General features: G+C 42.3%; 1 protein-coding gene across 11 annotated transcripts in view; it reads right to left on the bottom strand.

Moving 5' to 3' along the window:
- Positions 1-6,295: 6,295 nt before the first annotated feature.
- Positions 6,296-12,891, bottom strand: part of ldb2a (LIM domain binding 2a) — a 382,001-nt gene continuing 375,405 nt past the window's right edge. For 10 of the 11 annotated variants that reach the window (XM_078400961.1, XM_078400939.1, XM_078400952.1 and 7 more), the window contains one exon: positions 6,296-7,051. In XM_078400961.1, the coding sequence (XP_078257087.1) occupies positions 6,821-7,051 (231 nt within the window). In that variant the 3' untranslated portion in view covers positions 6,296-6,820. The remainder of the gene's footprint in view (positions 7,052-12,891) is intronic. The other variant, XM_078401019.1, reaches the window with a different exon arrangement.

Genomic DNA, 12,891 nt, shown 5'->3' with positions numbered 1-12,891 from the left:
TGCACTGCTCATCTAGCCCCAACAAACATTGCCTTGGCAGTTAACTCAGTTGTACAGCAGTGAAATCTTATGTAAAAAAATGTAAAGACCTGGAGTAACTCGGCAAGTTAGGCAGCTTCTCTGGAGTATGTGGGTGGGCAGCATTTTGGGTTGGGACTCTTCTTCTAACTGATTGTAGTAGGATGGGGAATGCTAGCAGGTGATAGATGAATACAGATGAGGGCCGTTAATTGGCAGATGGGGGGACAAACACCAGAGATGAAAAGGAGACAAAATGCTGAGAGATAAGGAGAGAGAGGCATGAAATGTGAGGCCAAAGGAAAGGATGCAGCCGAAACAGGGTAAGGGGAAGAGGGTGGAGGAATGGGTGCACATACAGATAGGGTGCAGGGAAGAGAGGGGGAGAAAAAAGGGGAGAGGTTGTTGGCTAGTTTTCTAAAATTGTAGATACCTAAAACTGTTCATGCCGTTGGGTTCTAAGCTACCCATCGGAATATAAGGTGCTGTTCTTCCAATTTGCACAAGGCCTCACGCTAGCAATGGAGGAGGCTCAGGACCAAGGACAGAGTTGAAGGGACAAAGGGTATGAGACGAAAGGATTGAAGTTTTTCAAATTGTTAAGCTAAAGTGAATAAAGGAGTTGCAAAGGGAGCAATCAAAAATGGAAAGGGGTGGGGATGGGAAGTTGTGACTGTTGGTGGCATCACATTGGGAGTGATGGAAATGCTTGAGAGTGATGCGGTGGATGCCGAGACTGGTGGGGTGAAAGGTGAGAATCAGGGGAACTCTAGCTTGTTCCGTCTGGGGGGGGGGGGGGGGCGAGGGGAGCGAGAGCAGAACTACGGGACATAGGTGAAACGCGGGTGAGGTATCCGTCCATGACAGCAGGAATGAAAACCATGGTTACTAAAGAAAGAGGACATCTCGAATGCCCTATAATGGAAAGTCTCATCTTAGGAGCAGATGCGGCGGAGACGGAGAGATTGAGAGGAAAGGATAGCGTCTGTGCAAGAGGCAGGGTGGGAGAAGGTGTAGTCCAGATAACTGTGGGAAATGGAGGGTTTGTAGTGGATGATAGTCTGTCCTCTGTAAGGGAGGCAGAGAGATCAAGAAAGGAGAAGTGTCAAAGATAGTCCAAGTGAATTTGAGGGCAGGGTGGAGGTTAGTGGTAAAGTTAATGAAATCAACGAGTTCTGCACAGGGCAGGAGGCAGTGGAAAAAGAGTTAGATGATGGTACATTTGGAATAAAACTATTTGTCAAACCAGAAAAAAGAATGGCATAGCTGGGGCCCATGTGAGTGCCCTTGGTACAGAAAGGTAATGAATTATCTCCAGTATTCAAGCAAGCAGCTGCCATTCTAAGTGATTATAAAGCAGCAAGATGTGACTGAAAGATTTGAAATTGGTGTTATATTTTTAAAGTTATTCACATTTTAAAGTTAAAAAAATCTGGTACTTACGTAAGATGGCCGCCGCATCCGCTCGTGTGCAGAACAAACGCGTCCGCGCCTGCGCAGTAGGGGCCCGTTGAACAGGGCTTGGCCGCCTGTCTCTTGGGGGTGGGTTTGCCGGCTCCTTAGCGGCAGGAGAGCCAGGCCTGGTGCCGGTGGAAGCAGCCGGAGCCTGGGCCTGGATGTGACCGGGTAACCGCGAGCCTGAGGTGGGTCAAGGGGAAAGGCGGCAACAGCGGCGGTCAGGTCCGGCGTTGGTGGAGGCTGAGGCTTGTGCCTGGCACTGGGCCTGCCCTTAGCTCCCCCGTCCTCCCTCCTCTCCCTGGCCAGCTCAGCGCCTTCCCCACGCCGCCGTGTCCAGTGGCTCAGCAACAGTGGAAGAACCGCTGGCGTCTACCACTGAACATCCCGGCACCGGGATGGGACAAGACTCTTCCTCCCCCCACTACCCCCGCTCCACCAATGGCGGCCGCCTGGGCTGGGAGGCGGGTTGCTCCCGGGAGGGAGGTGTAGAGGTGGGGAGGGAGGGGGGGGGGGGGGCTGGAAGGAGGGGATGGGGAAGTGGGGATTTTTGCATGGTTACCGCGTTTTTCACGTTGCCAAATAAACGGAGAAATCGGATCGAAAATTAAAAAATATATATATATACGATGTATAGACGTAATGAACACTAGGTTCCGCTAAAGGTCGCTAGAGGTTCCGCGAGAAATCCCCCAAGCCCTGGAAGTCTCCCCGAAAATGTGGCACCTAGGCTAAGCAAGGCATCCAATCTCAACCTCATGGGGACTTCCATGGCCAATTTGTCAATTTGACCGCTAGAGGTCGCTAGAGGTTCCGCGAGAAATCCCCCGCGCCGTGGAAGTCTTCCCGAAAATGTGGCACCTAGGCTGGGCAAGGCAGCTAATCTCAACCTCATCGGGACTTCCACGGCTGATCGGTGGGTTTAATTTGAAACCTGCGTCCGGGGCTCTGGAATTCCAGCCCAGCAGGAGCCAGCAAATCTATCCCCATAGCCGACGTCCTTGGCCTGCTGGATAAACCAGCAAAGCTCTGGAACCAAGAGTGCCCGAAAATCAGCGGTGGAACTGTAATGACTGAATAAATATTAAATTTAAAGTGCAAGATTATATAACTAAATTAATTAAGACAGGGTTAAAATATAAAATACAGCAGAAAAGCCAATTACCATCTTTTTGGGCTGATTATCCATTAATGTGCAAATTTACTTAAATGTTATTAGTGCAGTGACATATTGACATTTTGTAATGTCTGTTTTTACTTTGGAATGCACTAAAAGAGGCTCGAAACTGGTAAGTTTGTGTGTACATTTTTGACCCCCGTTGTACGCCTCGCACAAGCGCTCGGATCTTTTCCTTTTTTTTGACCTCACATGTTTGTAATATGCAATCCATGGAAAATAAGCAAGATGAACTTAAAGCTAGAATGACTTACCTCAAAGAATGCTGTGTGCTCTATTTCACTGAGACATGGCTCACCCCTGGCATACCTGACTATGCCATTCAGCCTGAGGGCTTCTTCCTTCATTGGATGGACCGTACAGTGTCTTCGGGCAAGGTTAGAGGTGGCGGTGTCTGCTTTCTAATCAGTACCTTGCGGTGGGGTGGGAGCTGCTTTACATCCTCGTCGTCCACCCTGGGTAGTTCTACGGAATTGGCAAAATCTGCAGCAAAGCGTCAACTACAATACTCTGAAGCACCAATTGCCACTTTTGATTGTTGTAGTTGACATACGAAAGAAGAAGACCTTGTGGTGCTCAGACATGACAGTCCTGACAAGTTTATGCTCCCAGGAACCTGGAATATCTGACTGTGAAGTCCTTCTCTGCTACCTGCCAAGGAAATTCACCTCAGCTATCCTGACAGCAGTCTACATCCACCACCCCCCCCCCCCCCCCCCCACACACGCAGACGTCAAGCTTGCTCTGAATGAACTGTACTCCACTATCAATAGCCTTGAGACGAAAAACCCCGAACCCCTGGTCGTTGTAGCTGGAGGAGTTCAACCAAGCCAACCTCAGGGGCATACTACCAATGGTCGATCAGCATGTCTCTTGTTCCACCAAGAGCCAGAATGCCCTCGACCACTGCTACACATCAATAAAAAAATGCCTACCGCTTTCTCCCTCCGCGACATTTCTGGAAATCTGATCACCGAGCTGTGCTTCTGTTCCCTGCCTACAAATGAAAATTGATGCAGGAGGATCCAGTACTGAGAGTTGTGGAATGCTGGTCAACGGACATGGATGACATGTTACGTGACAGCTTTGAGTCAGTGGACTGGTTCATATTCAGGGATTCCGCAGCTAACCTGAATGAATACGCCACTGCTGTGACTGACTTCATCAACTAGAGCGTGGAAGACTGTGTGCCAACGAAGTCAATCCGAGTGATCCCCAACCGGAATTCATGAATGAATGATATATTCATAGGTTAAGGCCAGGTCCGCTGTATACATGTCAAACAATCCCAAGCGGTACAAAAAGGCCCGCTATGATCTCCGCAAAACCATCAAGGATTCCAAGAGACAATACCGGGACAAACTTGAGTCCCAGAGTAATCACCTACACATGGAGAATGTGGCACGGTCTGAATAAGATAACTGGCTGCAAAGCAAGGTCAGGCAACATCATTGGTGATAGTGTGATCCTACCCGATGAAGTGAATGCTTTCTATGCTCGCTTCAAGAAGAAGCCAACAGGGTGGTGACACCTGGCCCTTTAGACTCGTATGCCTCTCCCCAGGGTGACTGTTGCAGAGGGTAAACTCACGAAAAGTAACCTGCCCAGATGGAGTTCCTGGCCCTTTTCTTAGTAGCTGAGCGGACCAGCTAGCGGGAGTATTTGCAGACATCTTTAATCTCTCCCTACTCCGTTCTGAGGTACACACCTGCTTCAAGACCACCATCATCTTGGTGCCGAAGAAAAACAAGACCTCATGCCTAAATGACTACTGTCCAGTGGCATTGGGATCCACCATCATGAAATGAATTGAGAGGCTAGTTATGGACCGCATTAAATCCAGTCTACCCAGCGGCCTTGACCCACTGCAGTCGGCCTACTACCACAACAGGTCCACGGAATATGCCATTGCCCTAGCTCTACACTCATCCCTAGAACACCTGGATAAGAGAGACATCAATGTCAGACTCCTATTCATAGATATGTAGGAAAGAACTGCAGATGCTCAGCGGGTCAGGCAGCATCTCTGGAGAGGAATGGGTGATGTTTCGGGTCGAGACCCTTCTTCAGACTGAAATGTCACCCATTCCTATTCATAGACCTCAGCTCTGCCTTTGTATCATCCAGACATTACCAAACTCGCGGGATTTGGTGTCAGCACTCATCTCTGCAACTGGATCCTCAACTTCCTGACCAATAGAACCCGATCAGTGAGGATAGAGGACAAATCATCCTCTAGGATATTCCTCAACACTGGTGCTCCGAAAGACTGCGTTCTCAGCGCCCTTTTTTACTTCTTGTACACCCACATGTAGCCATGTACAAATCTAATTCAATGATCAAATTTGTGGGCTGGATATCAAATAATGATGAGACGGGATACAGGAAGGAGATCGAGAACCTGGTGTCGAGACACCAACCTTTCTCTCAATGTCAGCAAGATAAAGGAAAGAGTGATCAACTCAGGAAGCGTAGCGGTACACATACCCCAGTTTGCATCGATGGCGCCGAAGGAGAGATTGTTGAAAACTGCAAATTTCTAGGATCAATATCACCAACAACTTCTATTGAACACCCATATTGAAGGAACGACCAAGAAAGCACACCAATGACTCTACTTCCTTAGAAGGCTTAGGAAGTTTGGCATGTCCCCTGGAACTCTCACCAACTTCTATAGGTGCACCATAGAATGCATTTTATCAGGATGCATCACAGCTTGGTTTGGGAACACATCCATCCAAGATGGCAAAAATTGAGGAGTGATTTGTAGAAGCAGTCCAGACCATCACACAAACCAACCTCCCTTCTATTGACTTCATTTATACTTAATGCTGCCTCGGCAAGACCAATCAAGGACGAGTCGCATTCTGGCCACTCCCTCTTCTCCTGTCTCCCATCAGGCAAAAGGTATAGAAGTGTGAAAACACACACCTCCAGATTCAGGGACAGTTTCTTCCCGGCTGTTATCTGGCAACTGAATGATCCCACCATAACCAGAGAGCAGTCCTGAACTACTATCTATCTCATTGGTGACCCTCGGACTATCCTTGATCGGACTATACTGGCTCTACCTTGCACTAAACGTTATTCCCTCATCATGTATCTATACACTGTAAATGGCTCAATTGTAATCGTGTATTGTCTTTCCTATGACAGGGTAGCAAGCAACAAAAAGCTTTTCAATGCACCTCGGTACATGTGACAATAAACTAAACTAAACTAGTGCAGAGACATTTGGCAAAAGTTCATGAAATGGTTATTTTAATGTGGTTTGGCATCAAGGAACTGAAAGTTGCCTTTTTTTAAATAACTGAAGTTAACAGATATTTGCAAATATTGAAAAAACTTTTAACAACCTGAAATAAACAAAAGAAATAAAATAAAAATTCAACCCATTCATTGAAAACATATATCATTTATGCTTCCTTAAGTTCACATTTGTGATTTTCTTTTGGCTTCTGCTTGAAGAGTTAGATTCCAAGAAGTCAGACACGTTATGTTCAGATTGTCATTAGGTCAGGAATCTTCTTCATACAGAAAGAGAAGTACTAGTTAATGAATTTTATTACAATTTTCACCAAAAATATGGAACTGGATTTGATGAAAATTTTGAGAATAGTGATTAACCACTGTAAGACAAAAGCATTCATGTTACCATTGTTTATTGGCACACTTAATTAATGGCAAAGCATACATAAAATACATCCGTATAATGACACAAAGACTTATTTCTAAGTTTCACATTTTGTGTTGAACATTTATGTGAATTAAATTGTGTCTGCTCTAAATTATCTTTTTGTCCCCTTATAAAAAGCTTACATAAATACACAAGCAAAAATTAGACCAACATGAGTTCCTGCAAAATCTGAATATAAATGATCATCACTATCAGAGTCCCTTGATAGTAACAGTTCAAACTCAGGAACAATTCAAAAGAAACCACAAACCTGTCATACTCAAATGTCCACAAAATATAATGGGTTGCATGGTTTATAATACCAGTTCAAAAATTTTTAAAGCTTTGAATATGAACTCACTAAATCAAATTAGGGGATTTAATATTTCAATACAGCTGAAGGTAGACATTTTTAAACAATAAATTTTGGGTTTCAGCCTTGATAAAGAAGGGGAAAGCACAAAATTTTGTAATAAAAACTGATATGGTCCTGTTTATTGAGAGGCCTGTGGTGTGGGATTTTCTGATTTACTCTCCTGACTAGATTGCGCTTTGCTGTTCCAAGGGCTGTTACTTCCCAGAGCAGGAGAGTTATTAAAATCTTCCTCATCATCAATGCCATTTGCTGCATCATACTGTGTGTTCTCTAATCGAGTGATCAGTCGCTCATCCTCATCTCCGAACTCTCCGCCCATCAGTGTCGGTTCACCCACGACCATAACATCCTATAACAGGAACAGACAATCATGTGGTAAAACAGTGAAGAGATTTTGTTTGCTTAGCCAAGACAATTCACAATAATAATGTGATTCTGGCAAATGCTTGCCTCACTGTGTTTGATTAACTAGTTAGGAACAAACTTTATTGAAGCAACCCGTTTCCATTTTTGCAATAAATCGCAAATCTGCCAATCATTTCCCTTTCAATTTGTCAAGTCTCCAATGTTAATGTGAAGTTATTATAAGAATATAAGAATAATAAATAATATTTAACTATTTATTTAATTTTAATCCACTGTCCAGAGTCCTGAGCAAAATGTGAACAAATATAGTTTAGTGGCCAATAGATGGTGTCCTTGTCCTGCTTATAATTTTGAGAAAAATTTGTTGAAAGCTGTGAGAACAAATGTTGATCAAACATAAAAATATATTTCTTCAAATATATAACATTGGCTTTCACTTAAAAGTATTTCATCAATTATTCAACATTTCACATTGTGTATTATTTTTCTTCCTTCATAAATCTCAAATGTTCTTTGTGGAGTGGAAACATATGTAATCTGCTAACAGAAATCCACTGCTTTCTTCCAATTCTCATTAAAAGCATATTCTTTCATAACTGTTAAGCATTAACTTTAAGAGGACATTTAATTGCAATTTTCAGAACCAAGGTTTTTCATTCAGTTGTTATCGTTATCTGTTCTGCGATTTAAATGTAAAGGTTGGGTGAGATCACAACATAGAAAATAAGTGCAGCAGGAGGCCATTTGGCCTTTCGAGCCAGCACCACCATTCATTGTGATCATGGCTGATCATCCACAATCAGTAACCAGTGAATTGGCCTCCACTGCCTTCTGTGGCAGAGTTCCACAAATTCAAAACTCTCTGGGTGAAAAAGTTTTTTCTCATCTCAGTTTTAAATGGCCTCCCCTTTATTCTTAGACTGTTGCCTGTGGTTCTGGACTCCCCCAACATTGGGAACATTTTTCCTGCATCTAGCTTGTCCAGTCCTTTTATAATTTTATAAGTTTCTGTAAGATCCCTGTGCCTGCCTTCTCCCCATACCTCTTGATTCCACTAGCCCCTAGAGCTCTATCTAACTGGATTGCACAAACTGCATTTTTGCAGACACTTGCAGACACTCGATGTCACTTGCATTTTTGCAGACACTTGGCAGAAATTGTTTAATTTATCTGAGATAAGTGATTATCTTTAGGTTAATTTCTATTAAGGTAATACATTTTTCCATGTGTGGAGTGTGTCTAAACAAATTTCAAATTTGATATTGTGGAATAATTACAGTTGTTAAGGCAGAAATTTTCAAATAGTGTAAAAATGCTCTATGGATTTGTCAGGTTGGTTTCTTTAATTGAAACTTTTTTTTCTCTAACCCACTTCCTACCTTCGCAGTCTAAGCATTTTGAACTGAAGATGGGTAAAAATATTTTCAATCATTTATACAAAAGTATAGTCTCAAGGTATAGCAATTAGCTCGTGCAGAGGAAATTCAACTTGGCTCACTCGAATATTGTATTTATTTATTCTTAATTGGGTACTTAACAGCAGGTCCATTCACCCAAAATCAGCTACCATATTTATGTAGAGAAAAATAAACTATTTATATCCTGCAAAAAGTTCTGCCTCAGAATGAAGAATACCTACTTAGTTACATTTTTATTCACGATAAAGATAACAATATTGTGGGAAAAATCCAAACTTTTTAACCAGTAAACTGCTTTGATTTATGCAATTTTGTGTTTAATTGTAGAAAGTTCCACTGACTGTGATTCAAAGATAACATTTTGGTATATTGGAAATTAAACATACTGCATTTCACAGGCAAGGCATCTTAAGCTGGTTCTTTGCTTTTTTATCCTGTGATCTATTTCTGCTCCTCCTCGCCCAGTTAGTTTATATCATTATCAAACACCACTTCAATCATCTATTTTTTATTTTTTTTTATTTTTGAAACACATTCCCACAGTTAAACAAATGTAAGGCAATCAAATATTCCAGAGCTAATTCACAACATTATATAAACCTTTTAATAACTCGATCATTCATTAGATAAACAGAATTCAGATATTGCAAAATTTGTAACATTTTCAGTAGGTGAAATTAGATTGATATTGTTCTCTTTGACTTTTACATTTCCAAACAGAAACATATAGCACAGAAACAGGCCCATTAGACTTCTGAATCCATGCTGGATTTACACTAATCCAATTTTATTCTCTTCACATTCCCATCAACACGCTGCAGATACTGACTGCATACTGCAGACTACTCACACACACACACACTAGAGCAATTTACGGCAGCCTATCAACTTGCACATCTTTGGGATGTGGGAGGAAACACAAGCTGATACATTGAGAACATGCAGGTTCACATAGACAGCACTAGAGGTCAGCAGTCAGCCTGGGTAGCTGGAACTGTGAACCGAATGACCACGTTACTCTATTTTACAGCTGCAATTGATGAAACAGTCAGATGTTCCTCATTGGAAAAGCAAGATATTTTACTGATATTTTAGTGTTATCCATCAGTATTTTACTGCCCTCCACAGTGCGAATGAGAACTTTTAATTAAAATTAATCTGTTTTATCTGGTGAATATAAAGCAAATAGGAAGCAGGCAAGAGAGAAGATAGCTGAGGCCCTAACAAAGATCTTGTATCCTCTCCAACTACAGGAGAGGTCCCGAAGCACTGGGGAGTAGCCAATGTTGTTTCTTTATTTTTTTTAAAGGGATAATCCTGGGAATTATAAACCTGTGTGCCTTTCATCAGTAGGAGGGAGCTATTGGAGAGGGTTCCCAGGGACAGGATTTACTTGCATTTGGAAGGCTAATCGTATGGCATTTGGCAAGGTCCTTCATGATACACTGATCCAAAAGATTAAGATGCATAAGATCCATGGTGACTTGATAGTGAATACAGACAATGAAAAAGGTTGTCAAAGGATACAGCAAGAGATGCACCAGCTACAAATATGGGCAAAGAAATGACAGATGGAATTTAATGGCAGATGGACATTCAGAGGTCAAATGTAATGGCAGGATCCCTTTTGTTTTTGCTTATTTACTCATATTCTTAAATATCAAATATACTGGTATGAAACAATTATGTTGTCAATTCCACCCCAGCGGTGCTCAGCGGTCCTGGAAATCCCCTAGGTTGCCCGCAGACAGCATGTAGTCCCTCTCTAGTACCATCTGGGCGCGGACGTAACCCCGGAAAAGGGGCAGACAGCCGGCTCAGGCGGAGCCCTCTGGCAGGATCCCAGAACAGCATTGATGTATAGAGGGATTTTGATGTCCAATTTCATATCTCCCCGAAAGTAGTAACATGAGTAGACAGAATGATAATGAAGTTGCATGGTATGCTTGGCTTCATCAGTCAAACAATTGAGTGTAGGAGTCAGCAAGTCATGTACTGGACTTTGATTAGACTGCATTTTGGATATTGTGTGCAGTTCTGGTCGTCCCATTACAGGAAAGATGTGGAGGTTTTGGAGAGGGTGCAGAAGTGATTTAAAAGGATATTGCATAGATTAGATGGATTTGCTGGAAGGTGCGGTTGGACAAACTGGGATTGCTTTCTCTGAAGAGTTGGAGGCTGAGAAAAGACCTAACAGAAGTTTATAAAATATGAGTGGCATAGATAGTAGACAGTTAGAACCTTTACCCAGGATAGAGATTTCAAATACCAGAGAGTATATGTTTAAGGTCAGAGGGGGAATATTTCAAATAGTTGTACAGTGCCCTCCATAATGTTTGGGACAAAGACCCATCACTTATTTATTTGCCTCGGTACTCCACAATTTGAGATTTGTAATAGAAAAAAGTCACGTGGTTAAAGTGCACATTGTCAGATTTTATTAAAGGGTATTTTTATACATTGTGTTTTCACCATGTGGAAATTACAATGTTTATACATAGTCCCCTCATTTCAGGGCACCATAATGTTTGGGACACATGGTTTCACAGGCATTTGCAATTGGACAGGTGTGTTTAATTGCCTCCTTAATGCAGGTAAAAGAGAGCTCTCAGCACCTAGTCTTTCCATCACCGTTGGAAACTTTTATTGCTGTTTATAACATGAGGACCAAAGTTATGTCAATGGAAGTCAAAGAAGCCATATGAGACTGAGAAACAAGAATAAAACTGTTAGAGACATCAGCCAAACCTTAGGCTTACCAAAATCAACTGTTTGGAGCATCATTAAGAAGAAAGAGAGCACTGGTGAGTTTACTAATTGCAAAGGGACCGGCAGGTCAACGAAGACCTCCACAGCTGATGACAGAAGAATTCTCTCTATAATAAAGGAAAATCCCCAAATACCTGTCCGACGGATCATAAACACTCTTCGGGAGTCAGGTGTGGATTTGTCAATGACCACTGTCCACAGAAGACTTCATGAACAGAAATACAGAGGCTACACTGCAAGATGCAAACCACCGGTTAGCCGCAAGAATAGGATGGCCAGGTTACAGTTTGCCAAGAAGTACTTAAATAGCAACTACAGTTCTGGAAAAAGGTCTTGTGGACAGATGAGACGAAGATTAACTTTTTTCAGATTGATGGCAAGAGGAGGTGAGAAGGAACTGTCCAAGATCCAAAGCATAACACCTCATCTGTGAAATACGGTGGTGGGGGTGTTATGGCCTGGGCATGTATTGCTGCTGAAGGTACTGGCTCACTTATCTTCATTGATAATGCAATTAATGATACCTATGTTTCTATGTAACTGCTGATGGTAGTAGCATAATGAATTCTGAAGTGTATAGACACATCCTATCTGCTCAAGTTCAAACAAATACCTCAAAACTCATTGGCCAGCAGTTCATTCTACAACAAGATAATGATCCCAAACAGACTGCTAAAGCAACAAAGGAGTTTTTCAAAGCTAAAAAATGATCAATTCTTGAGTGGCCAAGTCAATCTCCCGATCTGAATCCAATTGAGCATGCCTTTTATATGCAGAAGAGAAAACTGAAGGGGACGAGCCCCCAAAACAAGCATTAGTTAAAGATGGCTGCAATACAGGCCTGGCAGAGCATCATCAGAGAAGACACCCAGCAACTGGTGATGTCCATGAATCGCAGACTTCAAGCAGTCATTACATGCAAACGATATGCAACAAAATACTAAACATGCCTACTTTCATTTACATGACATTGCTGTGTCCCAAACATTATGGTGCCCTGAAATGGGGGGACTATGTATAAACACTGCTGTAATTCTACATGGTGAACCCAAAATGTATAAAAATTGCCTTTATTAAAATCTGACAATGTGCACTTCAACCACATGTATTTTTTTCTATTACAAATCTCAAATTGTGGAGTATAGAGGCAAATAAATAAATGATGGGTCTTTGTCCCAAACATTATGGAGGGCACTGTATGTTTACAGAGAATGGTTAGTATCTGGATCATGCTGCCAGGGTGGCGGTGAAAGTAAGTATGATAGTGGTGTTTAAGAGGCTTTTAGAGAAACACTTGAATATGCCGAAAATGGAGGAATATGGATCATATGCAAGCAGTGGAGATTAATTTAATTTGGGATCATGTATGGCACAGACATTGTGTGCCAAAGGGCCTGTTCCTGTGCTATACTGTTCTATGTTCTAATCACAGTATGTTATCCTCCTCTTCTCTGGTATTAGCCTTTCCTTTTCCCCGTCTACCATGATAGATGACATTAACCACCTTCCTTTGGGTCAACCCCATGTTGTGGCCTTGCCCATGATTTTCCCCTCCTTATTTCCAGATCTGCAGTAGGTCTCAAATGGGATGAAAATACTATTGAGATTTTTTTACCTTTAGTTTTTATGTTTAGAG

Source organism: Rhinoraja longicauda, chromosome 1 (genome assembly GCF_053455715.1).
Source record: "Rhinoraja longicauda isolate Sanriku21f chromosome 1, sRhiLon1.1, whole genome shotgun sequence".
Taxonomy (NCBI): Eukaryota; Metazoa; Chordata; class Chondrichthyes; order Rajiformes; family Arhynchobatidae; genus Rhinoraja; species Rhinoraja longicauda.
Note: the sequence above shows the minus strand (reverse complement) of the source record. Positions and strands in the feature narration are given on the sequence as shown.